General features: G+C 42.1%; 1 protein-coding gene across 1 annotated transcript in view; it reads right to left on the minus strand.

Annotated features, from left to right (window-relative positions):
- CCDC18 (coiled-coil domain containing 18) overlaps nucleotides 1–16,755 on the minus strand; it is a 78,518-nt gene that overhangs the window by 12,172 nt on the left and 49,591 nt on the right. The window contains exons 20-24 of the mRNA XM_056123246.1: nucleotides 8,313–8,476; nucleotides 7,186–7,399; nucleotides 4,941–5,040; nucleotides 4,542–4,658; nucleotides 1,227–1,370 (exon numbers count right to left, since the gene is read on the minus strand). Of these exons, the coding sequence (XP_055979221.1) occupies nucleotides 1,227–1,370; nucleotides 4,542–4,658; nucleotides 4,941–5,040; nucleotides 7,186–7,399; nucleotides 8,313–8,476 (739 nt within the window). The remainder of the gene's footprint in view (nucleotides 1–1,226; nucleotides 1,371–4,541; nucleotides 4,659–4,940; nucleotides 5,041–7,185; nucleotides 7,400–8,312; nucleotides 8,477–16,755) is intronic.

Raw genomic sequence — 16,755 nt, forward strand, 5'->3', positions numbered from 1 at the left:
TCTACTGCATGCAGAGCATGTGGCCCATTGTTATTTTTTTTTCCTATTGAATCTCCATGAATTACAAAGTTATTCATGATTGAGTAGGCACACAAGGTTCCTACCAACACCTTTACCAGTGTCTGCTTCCGCCACCAGTTCCCCCAGTTACCCATTATGGCCCCGTCCTTTGAACTATTTTCCCAGAATAAAATTTCATTTTTATTTATTTATTTATTTTGCTTTTTTTGGGTCACACCCAGCGATGCACAGGGGTTACTCCTGGCTCTGCACTCAAGAGTTACTCCTGGCGGTGCTCAGGGGAACCATATGGATGCTGGGAATCGAACCCGGTTCAGCCATGTGCAAGGCAAACGCCCTACCCACTGTGCTATCTCACTTGCCCCAAAATTTCATTTTTAAAAAATTTGTTTCTAAACACTTTAAAGTTTTCAAGTTAAAAAATTTTTTTTTATTAGGGCAATACTGATTTACATGAGTAAATGTTTGTTTTAGGGTTATTCAGCCAGCACACCTACTCCTCCCAAATTGTCAATATTTTAAAATTGAGTATGGTATTTAAAAATAATAAAAACTGCATTAATGAGAACACCATAGAAAGAAATTAACTTTACATTTTATTAATATCTGTATCTTCTGTTCTATTAGTAGAATCCAAAGAAATTTTATTAACCAATTATGCATACATGCATTATAGACCTACTAGGTGACCAGTAGGTAATAGAAAGATATTATAGATGATGTCTTTCCTTATAATTAGAACATCAGAATAAAAGAACTTAAAAATCAGGCAAGTTAATGGAAAAATGAAAGAAATAACCTAAAATATTTTTGGCACAAATTTTGTATATAAAACAAATCAGTTGAAAATAAAGATTTATTTTGACCAGGGTTGACAGTATGGAGGTCAGGAGTGTATACTTAGTAGGCTCTGGATCTTGGTTTAATTTCTGGTACTGCATACCCTTCCCAGAACCACCAGGTGTGCCTCAAGGGGCCCCCGAGAACTGTAGGGCTGCCCTGCTGGTTCCTAGCACTGCAGGTCCTGGCAGCATAGCATCCTGGACTGGCTGGCCCAGTGTCACTGACAGTGGCCCCAGGACCCTTGAGCATTGCTTGGGAGGACCGCCTCCTCCACCTCCCCAAAACACAAATCAAATCAAAACATGCCATACCACTTTTCTGAAAATGCTATGAATTCCTTAGAAGGAAAATAACGTGCTTACACTTTCCATTTCTTTCATCTTTTGTTGTGTTCGTTCAGTTTCTTTCTTCAGTTGGCTTATCTCTTGATCATTTTGTAGTGCTCTAAACTCTTTTTCTCGAAGCTGTTCTTTGGCACTTTGTAATTTATCAGTCAAAGTTTCTATCTGGGAGAGGGAGAAAGGACAAACCAATTTTATCCAATACAGAATACCAATCCTATTTAAGTCTAGCTTTAAACATATGTATCTAAGCAGGGACCCCTGAGCACAGGGACAGAAGCAGTCCAAAACAAGACAAAACAACACCAAGCGTGGCCCCAAATCTCTCCACAAAAAAAAGGAAAAACCAAGACAGCATGTTCTTCTTTTCATTTTCTTCTCTTTACCAGAAATCCCAAACAGCTGATTGGTCAGAATGGCCAGCTTTAGCACATGCAGTGGCCTTGGCTCTGACCTCTCAGACGTATATTTGCAAGTGATTTAAGCCACAGTTATCTTCCAGACCCCTAAAAATGTGTTTTTCTCAGTCACAAACATCAAAATTCTTGTGTCCTTTAAAATACGTAGATACCTGCCTGAGAATAGATGACTGGTTAAAGAAACTTTGGTATATCTACACAATGGAATACTATGCCACTGTTAGAAATGATGAAGTCATGAAATTTACAAACAAGTGATTCTACATGGAAAGTATCATGCTAAGTGAAATGAGTCAGAAAGAAAGGGACAATGCACTGAGAAGAAAGACTGCACTCATCTGGGGAATATAAAGTAACAGAAGGGGAGACGAACACCCAAGAATAGTTGAGATAAGTACCAGGAGGTCTGTTCCAGGGCTTGGAAGCCGGCAGCACATACTGGGGGAAAAGGCAGCTCAGATAGAGAAGGGAACACCAAGTAAAGGGCGTTTGGAGGACTTGCTTGGGATGTGAGAGGCATGCTGAAAATGGACTACAGACTGAACATGATGGCCACTCAATACCTCTATTGCAAATCACAAAACCCTAAAGGAAAGAGAGAGCGAAAGGGAATGCCCTACAACAGAGGTGGGGTGGGGAGGGTGGGAGGTGGGAGGGCTACTGGGATCGTTGGTGGTGGAGAATGGGCACTGGTGGAGGGATGGTACTTGATCATTGTATAACTGAAACCCGAAACCCAAGCATGAAAGTTTGTAAGTCTACAACTGTACCTTATGGTGTTTCACTAATAAAAAAAAAAAAACTTAGATACCAACCTAAAATATGCTAAAAATCTCAATTGCATGTTAAAGGAATAAAGTTAGGAAACATTAAAATAGCAACTGTATAAACAGTATAAGCAGTATATATATAATATATACACATATATATACAGTTTATATGGTACAGTATAAACAGTATATACAGTATAAAATGTATAAACAGTATAAACATGAAGTAACAGTTAAGTCATTGCAAAGTCCTTTTCCTACTATGTTCCTTCCTTAAAGCCAACCAGTTACCAGAACTACTAATAAATTCTTTCACATATATTTTCACATATATATCACACATATTTCACACACATAATATGTACATGTTTTCACACATGTACATATTATGATAAATATGTAGCACTGCACTATAGCACTGTACTCCTGTTGTTCAACGATTTGCTCGAGCAGGCACCAGTAACATCTCACAACAAATTGTGAGACTTGTTACTGTTTTTTTGACATATCAAATACATCATGGATAGCTTGCCAGACTTTGCTGTGCAGGTGAGATACTCTTGGTAGCTTGCCGGGCTCTCTCAGAGGGGCGGAGGAATCGAACCCAGGTTGGCTGCATGCAAGGCAAACGCCCTACCCGCTGTGCTATTGCTCCTGCCCATGATAAATATGTAGATACACTAAAACAAGATGAATTATATTCAAATAATATCTGTCACTGTCCTGTCACTGTCCTCCCGTTGTTCATCGATTTGCTCGAGTGGGCCCAGTAACGTCTCCATTGGAGACTTTGTTGTTACTGTGTTTGGCATATCGAATACGTCACGGGGAGCTTGCCAGGCTCTCCAAGAGGGCGGAGGAATTGAACTCGGGTCGGCCATGTTGGCTGTGTGCAAGGCAAACACCCTACCGCTGTCAGAGAAGAGTGGTAAAATGAGGAAATATTGATTAAAGTGTATAAAGTTTGTTACAAGAAGAGAAAGGATTCTTTTTTTGGGGGAATTCCCAAGCAGTATTTTGGTTACAAGCAGCAGTGCTCATGGGACAGTGCAGTGTGGAGAGTCAAACTCTGGGCTTCTGCACGCCAGGCACAGGCAACCAGCCCCACCAAGCTATCTCTCTGTCCATGGCTCCCAGAGCAGTGCAGGAAGAGTACTGTCCCTTGCGTTCTGGGGGTTGGTTTTGGGATTGCTGTAGATACCAATATCCAGGGATGTCCAAGTTATTACATAAGATGGTGTATACTTTACATATAACCAATACACATACTTTTCTACATTCAAAATCATCTATAGATTGTTTAGGGAACAAGGACCCCAAAAATCTGTATGTATTTATGCATAAGAAACCATGCTAAGTCTATGCTGAATCAGTGCAGAATCTATAGACACGAAGATCCAATGTTCTTAAGTGTGTGCTGGAAATCTGTTAAGATGGGGGGGGCTCTTACCTCTGCCCCCAAAAGTAACTATGCAAGGTAATAAACATGTGCGTTAGTCTGGGGGTAGTAATTATTTTACAATGTATGCATGGCAAAGCATCACCAGGCTCTACTTAAATATATAGTCTGTAAAGACGGGGAAAAATTAAGATGGAAAAATATATAAGGTATTATGTACAGATGATTAAAATTATATAGTGCTTTTATTGTTTGTATTCTGTAAAAATGAAGGACATTATGTCGGGCCGGAGAGATAGTGCAGCAGGTAGACACTTGAGTGCATCCAACTCTGATTCAAACCCAAGCACTGCCAGGAGTGATTCCTGAGTACAGAGCCAGAAATTCCTGAGTACAGAGCCAGAAGTTAGCCCTGAGCTCTGCCAGGTGTGGCCCAAATTACCCCTCAAAATAATCAATGATAAAAATAAAATCCAATAACCAGGTGCCAGAGAGATAGTACAGCAGGTAATGCTCTGCCTTGCAGAGCCAGCCTGAGTTCCATCCTATATGGTCCCCAAGTCCCACCAGGAGTGATGCCTGAGTTCAGAGCCAGGAGTAAGACCCAAGCACCACTGAGTATGAACCAAAAACCAAAAATAAAAGTTAACAACAAAAATAAAAGTTAACAAAAAAGATTTGTGATTAATGGACATGGTCATGGAGTTTTTAAAAAATAATCTAAACTACAATTTTAAAAATTATTTACCTGTTTGTTACATTCCTTAAGTTCCAAGTCTGATTTTTCCAGAGTACCCTCCAATTTAATTATTTTCTGCTCCATTTCTCCTCTGTGCTCACGAATAGTCATATCCAAATGTGTGACCTAAATACAAAAGTAACATTAGGGCCAGAGCAACAGTACAGAGGGGAGGGCACTTGCCTTATACGGAATCAACCCAGGTTCAATCCCCAGCACCCCATATGTTCTCCCAGAACCTGCCAGGAGTTATCTCTGAGCACAGAGCCAGGAGTAAGCCCTGAGCATCACCACATGTGGCACAAAAACAAAACAGAAAGTAAAAATGTCCTTTCTATAACAGGTTGGTGACCCCTGAAACCCTGTGTGTTTGTTATTTTGACAGAAAATAGAGTCAAGGAAACTCACTTGAGCTGCTCTTTGCTTCAGTTCCCAATTTCTCTCCTTAAGTGATTGATCCATTTCAAGGAGCTCTTGCTTTTTGTCTTCAATCTCCATCTTGCATGCCCTGCAATAAATCAATGGTAACATCAAAGCCAAAAGAAAAATTGAAGTTTAGAAAAATTAGGTCACTTGGGTTACTTCTTCTCTAAGATAAACATGCTAGAATATTAATCCAGGGGTGTGGCTAGAGTGGCAGAGCACATGTTATGCATACGGGAAGTCCTGAAGTCCCCAGCTCCGCAGGGTCCCTGCATGCCACTGCTAGGTGTGGCCATTGCAGTTCCTGTTCACTCTGTGTACAACAGCAACAGCAGAAAACCGAAGTGACAGGATGCCTGCAATTAATTCAGATTAGAAAGAATATTTAGAAAGAGAATAAGAAGGGGGTCTTTATTGAGCCATGGTCACCTCGAAGTTTCTGGTGGTCCTGCTGCTCGCTATTCCTGTCATCCTACACATCCCATTCTGTTTTTTTGTTTTGTTTTGTTTTTGTTTTGGGGTCACACCTGGTGATGCTCAGGGGTTACTCCTGGCTTTGCACTCAGGAATTAGTCCTGGCGGTGCTCAAGGAACCATATGGGAGCTGGGACTCGAACCCAGGTCGGCCGCGTGCAAGGCAAATGCCCTACCTGCTGTGCTATCGCTCCAGCCTTCCACATCCCATTCTGGTCTCCTACTCTGTGTTCTTTTCCAGGATCTAGTTCCCACACTTTGGCTCTGCTCCATCTCTCCATTCCCATTCCTTTTAAAGGGGCCATAACCAGCACTCTTCAAGGTTTATTCCCAGAGTGCTGTTCAGGGCTCTGCTCCTAGGGGTGCTAGAGGACCACGAGGTGCTGAGGATCAAACCTGGAATTCCACTGTGTGAAACATGCACAGCGGCCCATTGACTGAGCTGCCTCCCCTATTTCCACTTGTTACAGATGTTTGCAGAGAGAGTATTTAATGCTACCACTGTTAGTTCAAGAACTCACATTCCAGGGGCCAGAGTGGGTAGGGTGCTTGCATTGCATGCGGACGACCTGGGTTCAATCCCTGGCATCCCGGGTGGTCCCCTGAGCACTGCCAGGATAAATTCCTGAGTGCAGAGCCAGAAGTAACCCCTGAGCATCACCAAGTATGACCCAAAAAAGAAAAAAACAAAAAAAGAACTCACATTCCAGCATTCAGCAAATTTATATTTAACTCTCTTCTCTGGGTCCTACTCCCTGACTTGAGGCATTTAACTTAATTTTTCCAAGCCCCAGTTTTTTCTCATTTGCAAATAGGTAATCATGTTTCTGACAAAAACTACTACACTACACTACACTACACTACACTACACTACACTGTCCTTCCGTTGTACATCGATTTGCTCAAGCAGGCCCAGTAATGTCTCCATTGTGAGACTTGTTGTTACTGTGTTTGGCATACCGAATACGTCACGGGGAGCTTGCCAGACTTTGCTGTGTGGGCGAAATGCTCTCGGTAGCTTGCCAAGATCTCGGAGAGGGGCGGAGGAATCAAACCTGGGTCAGCTGCGTGCAAGGCAAACACCCTATCCGCTGTGCTATTGCTCCAGCCCTGACAAAAACTAACAACCAAAAAACAGTAAATGGAGCCTACATGAAGTCCTTCACAAAACGTGGGCTTAATACAAAGAATATTATTACTGTCAGGGCTGAGAGCACAGCGGGTGAAGCACTTGTCTCGCACACACTGAGTCTGTCTGATTCACTGCATCACACCTGGTTGAGCACCTCCGGGAGTGATCCCAGTTTGTAGAGTAAGGAATAAGCCTGAACACTGCCAAGTGTTGTTAAGAAAGCAAAGCAAATCAGGAATATCATTCTTAATATTATTTTTTTTAAGGGCTGGGTATATAGGTCAGTGATAAAATGCATGCTTTGTATAGATGAGGCCTTGGATTTGATTCCTGGAACCAAAAACAATTCAGAAAAAAAGGAACCGCTATATACTGGTCTCAATTTTTTTTTTAAAAACTGCTATAGCATATAGCAGAAGTAAAAAATGCTCCCAAGACTGAGGCTAGAAATATTCAGCAATGGCCCAATTGTTAGAAGCAGCATGGAAAGAAAGGGATGACTAGGATAAGTCTCAGTAAAGCAAAGCCAGTATAAAATCTGGATATCTAAAATTCAAAAGCAAACTTTATATACGATGTAACTCACAGAAATATCTGTGTGATATTTCTTTGTAGTTAACTCACCTAAGTTCAGTTGTGAGGTCCTTTATAGTACAGTATTTTTCCTCTAAGGCTATCTGAGCCTTCTGGAGCACATCCCTCAATTCCTGAAGCTGTCGCAAAGTACTTTTTAATTCTCCGTGTGCATTCTGTAGCTCAGTCTCCAGTGCTTCCCTCTTCTGTACGGCTTCTGCAAGCTCAGTCTCAGTGTGACTATGCAACTTTTCCAATTCCTTCACTGTGAAGAGGGAAATTTTTTTTTAATTCTTATATACAAATCTACTTATAAATTCTATTTATGAATTACCTGCTATTTTAACAACTTTGTTTTGGTGCTGTCCTCCCATTGTAATGTCTCCATTTTGAGACTTGTTGTTACTGTGTCTGGCATATCGAATACGTCACGGGTAGCTTGCCAGGCTCTGCAGTGCGGGAGAGATACCCTTGGTAGCTTGCCGAGCTCTCCTTGAGGGGCAGAGGAATTGAACCTGGCTCGGCCGGGCTGGCTGCATGCAAGGCAAACGTCCTACCACTGTGCTATTGCTCCAGCCCAACAACTTTGTGGATAATTATAATTAATAAAAACCCAGGATGGGGGTGTGGCTCAGGGGCATTGCACACAACTGGCATCAGTGAGGCCCAATGTTTGATCCTTAATACCACATGCCCCACCACAGCACTGCCAGGAGTAGCCCAAGCACCTCAGCACTGGGCTGACCACAGAACCACATGGTCAGGCCCACACATCTAGGGCGAGTAATGCAGGTGACCCCTGGGACATCCTCATCAACATGACTAGAGTGGCCACATCTACCTACCTATCTACCTACCTACCTATCTTTAAATACCATTTTAGTCTACAAGAGGCAAAATATGATTTATTGTCCCTTCCAGTCCCATCAATTCAAACTCTCCCTTTATTTTACTTATTTTTTGCTGGGGCAGAGGAGGGGGACATGCCATACATGGTGGTGCTCAAGGATCATTCTTGGTGGGGCTTGGGGGACTATACAGGGTGCCAGGGATTAAACCCAAGTCAGCCGCATGCAAAGCAAGCATCCTACCCACTGTACTATCTCTCCAGTTCTCATTTTACTTCTAAAAATGTAAATATGCAGACATTTAATAAGCCTAGCGAACCTCCTGCTTACCAGCATTTGTTTTCTTGTCTAGTTCTGTCTTTGTCTGTTCTAAAAGTATGTCTAATTGATTAAGATGCATTGCTTTATTTTCCCCATCTCGTTTTAGGTGCATAATTTCTTTTTCCATTTTACACAGCTCTTCTTTGTACTGATCCATCTCAAGTTTTACTTGCCTAATTAAAAAAAAAAGAAAGAATTTAGTTTTAAAAATAATATTTTGGAAACTTAACCACCTGACTTATACCTAACTCAACAAAATCTGCAAGTTCTTTAAATTTTTATATTTTATTTTTGCTGTTGGTTTTTGTTTTGTTTTTGGGTCATACCTATCTGTGTTCAGGGCTTACTTCTGGCTCTGGGTTTGGACACCACTCCTGGAGGGATACAGAGGGCCATGTGTAGTGCAGGGGACTGAACCCAGGTTGCCTATGTGCAAGGCAAGCACCCTACCTGCTAAACTATTTCTCTGGCACCCCAAATCAGAAGCAAGTTAAGAATAATTAGCAGCAAAAGTCCAGTCAGATTCTTTTTATTTATTTATTTATTTATTTATTATTGAAGAACCATGAGGTACAGTTGTAGACTTACAAATTTTTATGCTTGGGTTTCAGTTATACAATGATGAGTACTCACCCTTCCACCAGTGCCCATTCTCCACCATCAATGATCCCAGTATCCCTCCCACCACACCTCTGTGGCAAGGTATTCCCTTTTGTTCTCTCTTTCCTTTTGGGTATTGTGGTTTGCAAAATGGGTATTGAGTGTCAATCATGTTCAGTCTATAGTCTACTTTCAGCATGCATCTCCTATCCTGGGAGGATTCTCCCAACACCCTTTACTTGGTGTCCCTTCTCTATCTGAGCTGGCTTTTCTCCCAGCATGTGTGGCTGGTCTTCAAGCCATGGAGCGAACCTCCTGGTACTTATCTCAACAATTCTTGGGTGTTAGTCTCCTATTTTGTTACTTTATATTCCACAGATGCAATCTTTCTATGTCTGTCCCTCTCTTTCCAGTCAGATCCTTTTTTAAAAAATGAATCACCATGAGATAGATCACCACAAAACTATTCATGATTGGGTTTCATACAATGATCCAACAGCCACCCCTCCACCAGTGTACATTTCCCACCACCAACGTCCCCAGTTTCCTTCCCACCATCCTCCAACACCCCACCAAGCCTGCCTCTATGGCAGGCACTTTTCTTTTTCTTTCTCTCCTTTCATTATCGTTTAAAATACAAGTACTAAGAGGTCATCATGTTGTTAAGGGCACTCGGTATTTTTTATCAGGAAGGTACAGCTGGAGGAGCTTTTTTCTAAACTATGTGGCAGCTTTGGGGTGTGGATGTACTGCCAAGGCTTCCAGAAGTACAGGGTGGTGGGGGAGGTAGTCCATCATGACCCTGAGAAAGTCTAGAGATTTCAGTCATAAAACCCACATACATGAATTTTCAGTAGATTAATATCTCATTGAGGTCCATGCTGAGATGGTGGAGTCTGGCTGGGGGCATAGTGGTGATTTTGGATTGTTGGGAGCAAGCAGCCACCAGGGGCTCAGTTTGGGTAGGCACTGGACTAAACCATCCCAACCCCCTCCAATGTACCCCGGTCAGTTCAGCCTTGTGTGCCTCCAAGATTAACTGCGACTTTTTATCTCTTTTGAGACTTATTTATGGGTCTCTGAAGTAAAGCTGGTAGAAGAGTTTACATGGTGGTTCTGGAGTTGGTTTGCTGATGCTTCCAGGAGTATAGGGAAGTGGGCGGAAGTTGTCCATCCTGACTCCAAGAAAGCCTGAAGATATGAGTCACAAAACTCAATTACCCAAATTTTCAGCAGGTTAATCTGATTCAGTCATTCACGAGAAGGTTGAGTCCAGATGGAAGCATGGTGGCGATTTTATATTGTGGGAGCAAGTGGCTGCCGGGGCTCTGTTTGGGCAGGCACTGAGCTAACCTGCCCACCTCCAATGGATCTCAGTTGTTCAGCCTTGCACAGATCTGAGATTAATTGTGGTCTTTTATATCTTTTGAGATTTATTTGTGGGTCTCTGAAGCAAGGCCGATAAATGAGTTTATATGGCTGAGCCAGAGGTGCTTTGTGGTGTGGTTCTCACATACCTGACTTTTGGCAGTTTAATTTCTTGGGAAAGTTGATCCTGAGTTGTTGGAGTCCGGTAAGAGGCAGAGGCGGTGATTTTGGTGGGACAATGGTGATGGGTATGGTGTTGAAATTAAGTCCAATGTTGGATAACATTGGTTTGTTCTTTCTCCCCCAAACCCCTTTGCAGGGAGCTTAGATTTATTGAGTATTTATTGAGTAACTCCCACCACAGTATTCCTGAGGCACACCCAATTCCATCAGGCACTCCTTTGTGTTTATCTTTTTTTTCTTTTTGGGTCACACCCAGCAATGCACAGACACTGTGCTTATGCACTCGGGAATTACTCCTAGTGGTGCTCAGGGGACCATATGGGATGCTGGGAATCGAACCCAGGTCGGCTGTGTGCAAAGCAAATGCCCTACCCACTGTGCTATTGCTCCAGCCCCCCTCTATGTTTATCTTTAACCTCTCCTTTGTGCTCTGCTTCCCGTATCTGTTAATCACTTTTATCCTCCAGACACTGTACTTGTAAAGTCACAGTCTTCTGAGGACTCTGGATTTTCTATGCATAAGTGAAGCATTGCTTTTCTCTTTCCTTTATGTCCTTTGCATAATTTAGAGCAATGTCCTTTTTGTGTAGACATAGGAAGACAGTTAATGCTATGGTTTTGTAGCTTGGGAGTTAATTGATTCCAAATGATGTTTATTCCTGGTATCCATCATATTTACTTGACTTAAGCCTCAGTTGCCTTTAGCTCCTAACACCCCAAAATGGGGGTCCCTCGAGGGACAAGAATGGACCCAGGGCAAGTCAGCATCAAAAAGGGACAGGCTAATCGACATAAGAAGGATAGTAAGTTAAGAGTATGGTCATGAAATGGAACTGGGTTGAATATACTGACATCTCCCCCCAAACATATGATCATCTAATTTTTGACAAAAGAGCAAGAAATATGAAGTGGAGCAAGGAAAGCCTCTTTAACAAATTGTGCTGGCAAAACTGGATGGCTACATGGGCTCAGATCTCTGTCTTTAACACCTTGTACAAAAGTAAGATCAAAATGGATTAAAGACCTCAACATCAGTTCGGAATCCATAAGGTACATTGAAGACAAAGTTGGCAAAATCCTTTATGACACTGAAGCTAATGGTATCTTCAAAGATGTCACATCACTGAACAAGCAAGTAAAAACAGAGATAAACAAATGGTACTATCTTAAACTAAGAAGCTCCTGCACCTCAAAAGAAACAGTGACCAAAATACAAAGACAGTCTACAGAATGGGAAAGGATATCGCTCAATACACATCCAACAAAGGGTTGATATCAAGGATATACAAAGTACTGGTTGAACTCCACAAGAAGAAAACATCCAACCCCATCAAAAAATGGGGCCACGGAATAAACAGAAACTTTCTCAAAGAAGAAATCTGAATGTCAAAAAGGCACATGAGAAAATGCTCTACATCATTAATCATCAGGGAGATGCAGATCAAAACAACAATGAGATATCACCTCACACGACAGAACTGGCCCACATCCAAAAGAATGAAAGCAACTGGTGCTGGCGCAGATGTGGTGAGAAAGGGACCCTCCTTCACTGCTGGTAGGAATGCCGACTGGTTCAGCCCTTTTGGAAAACAGTATGGACGATTCTCAAAAAATTAGAAATTGAGCTCCCATTTGACCCAGCAATACTACTCCTGGGAATATATCCCAGAGAGGCAAAAAAGTATAGTTGAAGTGACATCTGCACTTGTTTGTTCATTGCAGCACTCTTTACAATAGTCAGAATCTGGAAAAAACCTGAGTGCCCGAGAACAGATGACTGGTTAAAGAAACTTTGGTACATCTACACAATGGAATACTATGTAGCTGTTAGAAAAGATGAAGTCATGAAATTTACATATAAGTGGTACTACATGGAAAGTACCATACTAAGCAAAATAAGTTAGAAAGAGAGGGACAGACATAGAAAGACTGCATTCATCTAGGGAACATAAAGTAACAAAATAGGAGACTAACACCCAAGAATAGCCAAGATAAGTACCAGGAGGTTCATTTTATGGCTTGGAGGCCAGCCGCACATTCTAGGGAAAAAGGCAGCTCAGATAGAGAAGGGAGCACCAAATAAAGGTGTTGGGAGGGTCCTACCAGGATGGGAGATGCATGCTGAAAGTAGACTATAGACCGAACATGATTGCCACTCAATGTAAACCACAGCACCCAAAAGGAGAGAGAGAACAAAAGGGAATGCCCTGCCACAGAGGCAGGGTGGGATGGGGGGCACGGGGGGTTGGAGGGATACTGGGATCAGTGGTGGTGAAAAATGGGCACTGGTGGAGGGATGGGTACAACCCAAGCACAAAAATTTGTATGTCTACAACTGTACCTCAAGGTGTTTCACTAATAAAAATTAAAAAAAAAAAAGAAAGAATATGGTCATGAAACAAACTCTGTCATGACCCAAAAAGAAGTAACTCAGTAAGGACCCTGCCATGATTAAGAAAGACTAACCTGGCCTGAGGACTGTAGCCTGGGGTATATAGAGAGATGTCCCCAGGAAGACCCACCCTTTAAGCTTAATATATCTCTTACTGTGCCCATACAAAATAACTAGAAATATTATTAAGAAGTAGATTTAAGATGACTGTTTAAATGTTTACTGTCTAATGAAAGGGGAAAGCAATACACTCTTAGATGGAATTTTGTCCTTGGGCAGATCTCCTAGCAGGAATCTAGAGTGATAAACATTTAAGATAAGATCTTGTCCTTGAGTATCTCTTAGAACTTCCCCTGAAGGAAGGGCTTTACATCTCTTTAGTGTTTATAGTAATGTTTTACCACACCTATGGGTAATTGCTACTACCCCCAACCCTTCATGATTTCTATAAATTAATGCTGTGAAACTTGAATAAAAAGGCCAGTAATTATCAATCAGCCTGGTGGCCCCTGTTCCCTCCTTTGTTTATCTGTCGCCATCAGCCATTCAGGGTGGGGGGACGATGATCAACCCCGAACACACCCAGGGGACACTCGGGTCAATGTGGATGGGCAGATGACCCACCTCCAACTCAGGAACAGCGAGAGTCCATGAACAACTATTATTAATAGTACTATAGTAGTATTATAAGTGAAATAAATAAAAAAAGAATATAGTAGCAGGACTCAGCTGCAGAATGAAAGAATGGAAAATTAAATCAGTGCCCATGAAGTCTAGGTACATGACATCATCAATGAAGAAGAGGTAAAACAAAAGAAACATTTCTCAAAATAATAATTCCACATTGACAACAAACCGATAGCCAGTATCATTTTCAATAATAAAAAACTGAAAGCCTTCCCTCTGAGATCAGGCACAAGGCATGGATGTCTATTGCAAGAAGGAAGGAAAGAAGGAATCAAGGAAGAAAAATCAAGGAAGGTTCTAAAGACTCCACTAAAATTATCTGAATGGCAGCAAACCAGTGCAGCACTGTTGCACTCTATAAAATTGGCACACAACTGCTGCACTTCGACATGTAAAGAACAAACTAAGAAATAAAAAAGACAACTCCGTTTCCATAATGCCGCAAAGGCTCTCCAAGCCTGTGTCCTTCCTTAAACATACGTCTTGCTTGCTTGTCTCTATGGTTCTTTGCTTGCTCTATCCATTCTGAAATAAGCCCATGTTCTCTTGTAAAAACGTATTTCCTCATGCTTTCCTCTCACATTTTTCTAAGTAAGTTTCATTTACTAAAATCTATCTTGGAGGAGCTGGAGCGACAGCACAAAGTATAGGGCACTTGCCTTGCACGCGGCCGACCCAGGTTCGATTCCCAGCATCCCATATGGTCCCCCGAGCACCGCCAGGAGTAATTCCTGAGTGCATGAGCCAGGAGTAGGCCCTGTGCATCACAAAAATAAATGTCACTGTCCTCCCATTGTTCATCGATTTTCTCAAGCAGGCCCAGTAATATCTCCATTGTGAGACTTTGCTGTTACGGTGTTTGGCATATCGAATACATCACAGGTAGCTTGCCAGGCTCTGCCGTGCGGGCGAGATACTCTTGGTAGCTTGCCAGGCTCTCCAAGAGGGACGGAGGAATCGAACTCCAGTCGGCCATGTTGGCTGTGAAACGCCCTACCGCTGTGCTATCGCTCCAGCCCCACAAAAATAAATATGTAAATAAATAAATAAATAAATAAATAAAAATAAAATCTATCTTGGGGCCATACCGATACTACAGAGGGAAGGGCATTTGCTTTGCATGTGGCCAACCCAGGTTTGATTTTCATCATCCCTTATGGTCCCACGACCTGCAGGAAGTGATCCACAAATGTAGAACCAGGAGTCAGCTCTGAGCACAACCAGGTGAAGCTCCTTTGTCAAAGAAGCAGGGTACATAAAGTCGAGCAAGGAAAGCCTCTTCAACAAATAGTATTAGGAAAAGTGGATAGGTATATACAAATAAAGGAACTGGATCTGTATCTCACACCACACACAAAAATTCAGTTGGTCAAAGACCTGAAATTAGACCAGAATCCATAAAATACGATTAGAAAAACATAGGTAGAACACTCTAGAATATGGAACTCAGAGGGGCCTTCATTGGCTTGAATCTATTGTCAAAGACAATGAAAAGAAACAAATGGGACTACATCAAATTAAAACTTTTTAAAATGGCAAAAGAAACCCATGCTAAAAAGAAAAGGCAACTTACTGAATAAGAGAGAATATTTGCACAACATATCAGGTAAATGACTAATAGCTAAAATATATAAACACTCACGAAACACAACAAAAAACTACATCAAAAAGTAAGAAGAGAGGAACAGACACTTTCATGTGGATGACAAGCAGACATATGAAAAAGAGTTCAACAACATTTATTATCAGGTAAATGCAAATTAAAACAATGACCTCACACTACCGAAAATGGCACACTACGAAAAAAAATACTGGAAAAAACTGGTGTTGGTGGGCATGTGGTAAAAAGGAACTCTCATTCCCTGTTGGTGGAAATTTGTCTAATTAACCCTCTCTGGAAAACACTATGAATATCACTAAAAAAGAAAAAGGCAAAAAAGAGCGTTTACATACTGCAAAAATTCCATTTCTTGGCACTTACCAACCCTCCAAACACAAAACCATTAATTTGGGGGAAAAAAACATATGCATGCCCATATTCACTCAAGTTCTTAGTATTATAGTCAGCATGTAAAAAAACTGAAATGTTCAACTAGATCAGTGATTAAGGAGGTATGGCTTTCATACACAATGGAATACTATACAGTTAAAAGAGAAGATGAAATTACTTATAGCTTTCTGCATTGTGGATAGACTATGAGGGCATCATGTTGAGTGAAGTAAATAAGAGTGACCAGGACAAATACTAGATGATATCACTCAGCAGTGGTATACAGAGACAAAAAAGGGAATAGAATCAAATGATGATAATCCCCTGGTCCTAAATCATAAAACTGAGATTACCAAGTTAAAGGAGGGAAATGGGGGTTGAAGAGGTGGACTAGAAGTAATATAAGGTTAGCGGTGGGGATTGTGGTCCTTTTGTGGTATGAGTTGAGGACATCAAAATCACCAGTGTGGGGCCAGAGCAGGTACAGCACTTGCCTTGCAGGTGGCCAATCCGGGCTTAATCCCTGGCACCCTATAATGTTCCCTGGGTTCTGCCAGGAGTGAACCCTGAGTGCAAAGCAAGAATAATCCTTGAGCACTGCTGAGTGTGGCCCTCAAACAAAAACATAAAACCAAAAAAACATTAACATTAACACTACTGTAACCATGTCACTTAAGCCATAATAATACGTATCAAAAAAAGGGAAAGAATATCCTATGGTAAAAGTGATGAACTGGAGGTGCTGTTTCAGTCAAAGAATTAACTGTGAATATTAAAGGGAATGAGCTGGGGCCCCTTGGGAGGGAAGCGGGTTGAGTTTCCCTCCCCGCCCCGACCAGGGCTCTGGCAGCCGAAGACCTCCAGAACCAGCCACCACCATGCTGAGACCACTCTCCACACACATGAAGGTACTGGCAGAGGAACAAAGGCATGCAGGTCCCGGGGCTGAGATCTCTAAGCCTGCTCGGATCGGGGCTTAGCATCCTTCACCCAGATCCTCCAAATTCCAGTAGGCAGGGGTCACACGCACCAACTGGCCCCCTGGCGCCGTGTAATCCCATCAACGGGCCAAGACCCAGAGACTATAAAACTCAGCTCCCGGAAGCATGTGGCCTCATACATGGCCGTGCGACATCTTATTATCTTATTCCTACTTCGGACAAACTGGCAGGCTACCGAATGTAACCTGCCCACACGGAAGAGTCTGGCAAACTCCCCGTGGCGTACCCAAT

This window comes from Sorex fumeus, unplaced genomic scaffold, assembly GCF_029834395.1.
Source record: "Sorex fumeus unplaced genomic scaffold, SorFum_2.1 ptg000047l, whole genome shotgun sequence".
Classification (NCBI taxonomy): domain Eukaryota; kingdom Metazoa; phylum Chordata; class Mammalia; order Eulipotyphla; family Soricidae; genus Sorex; species Sorex fumeus.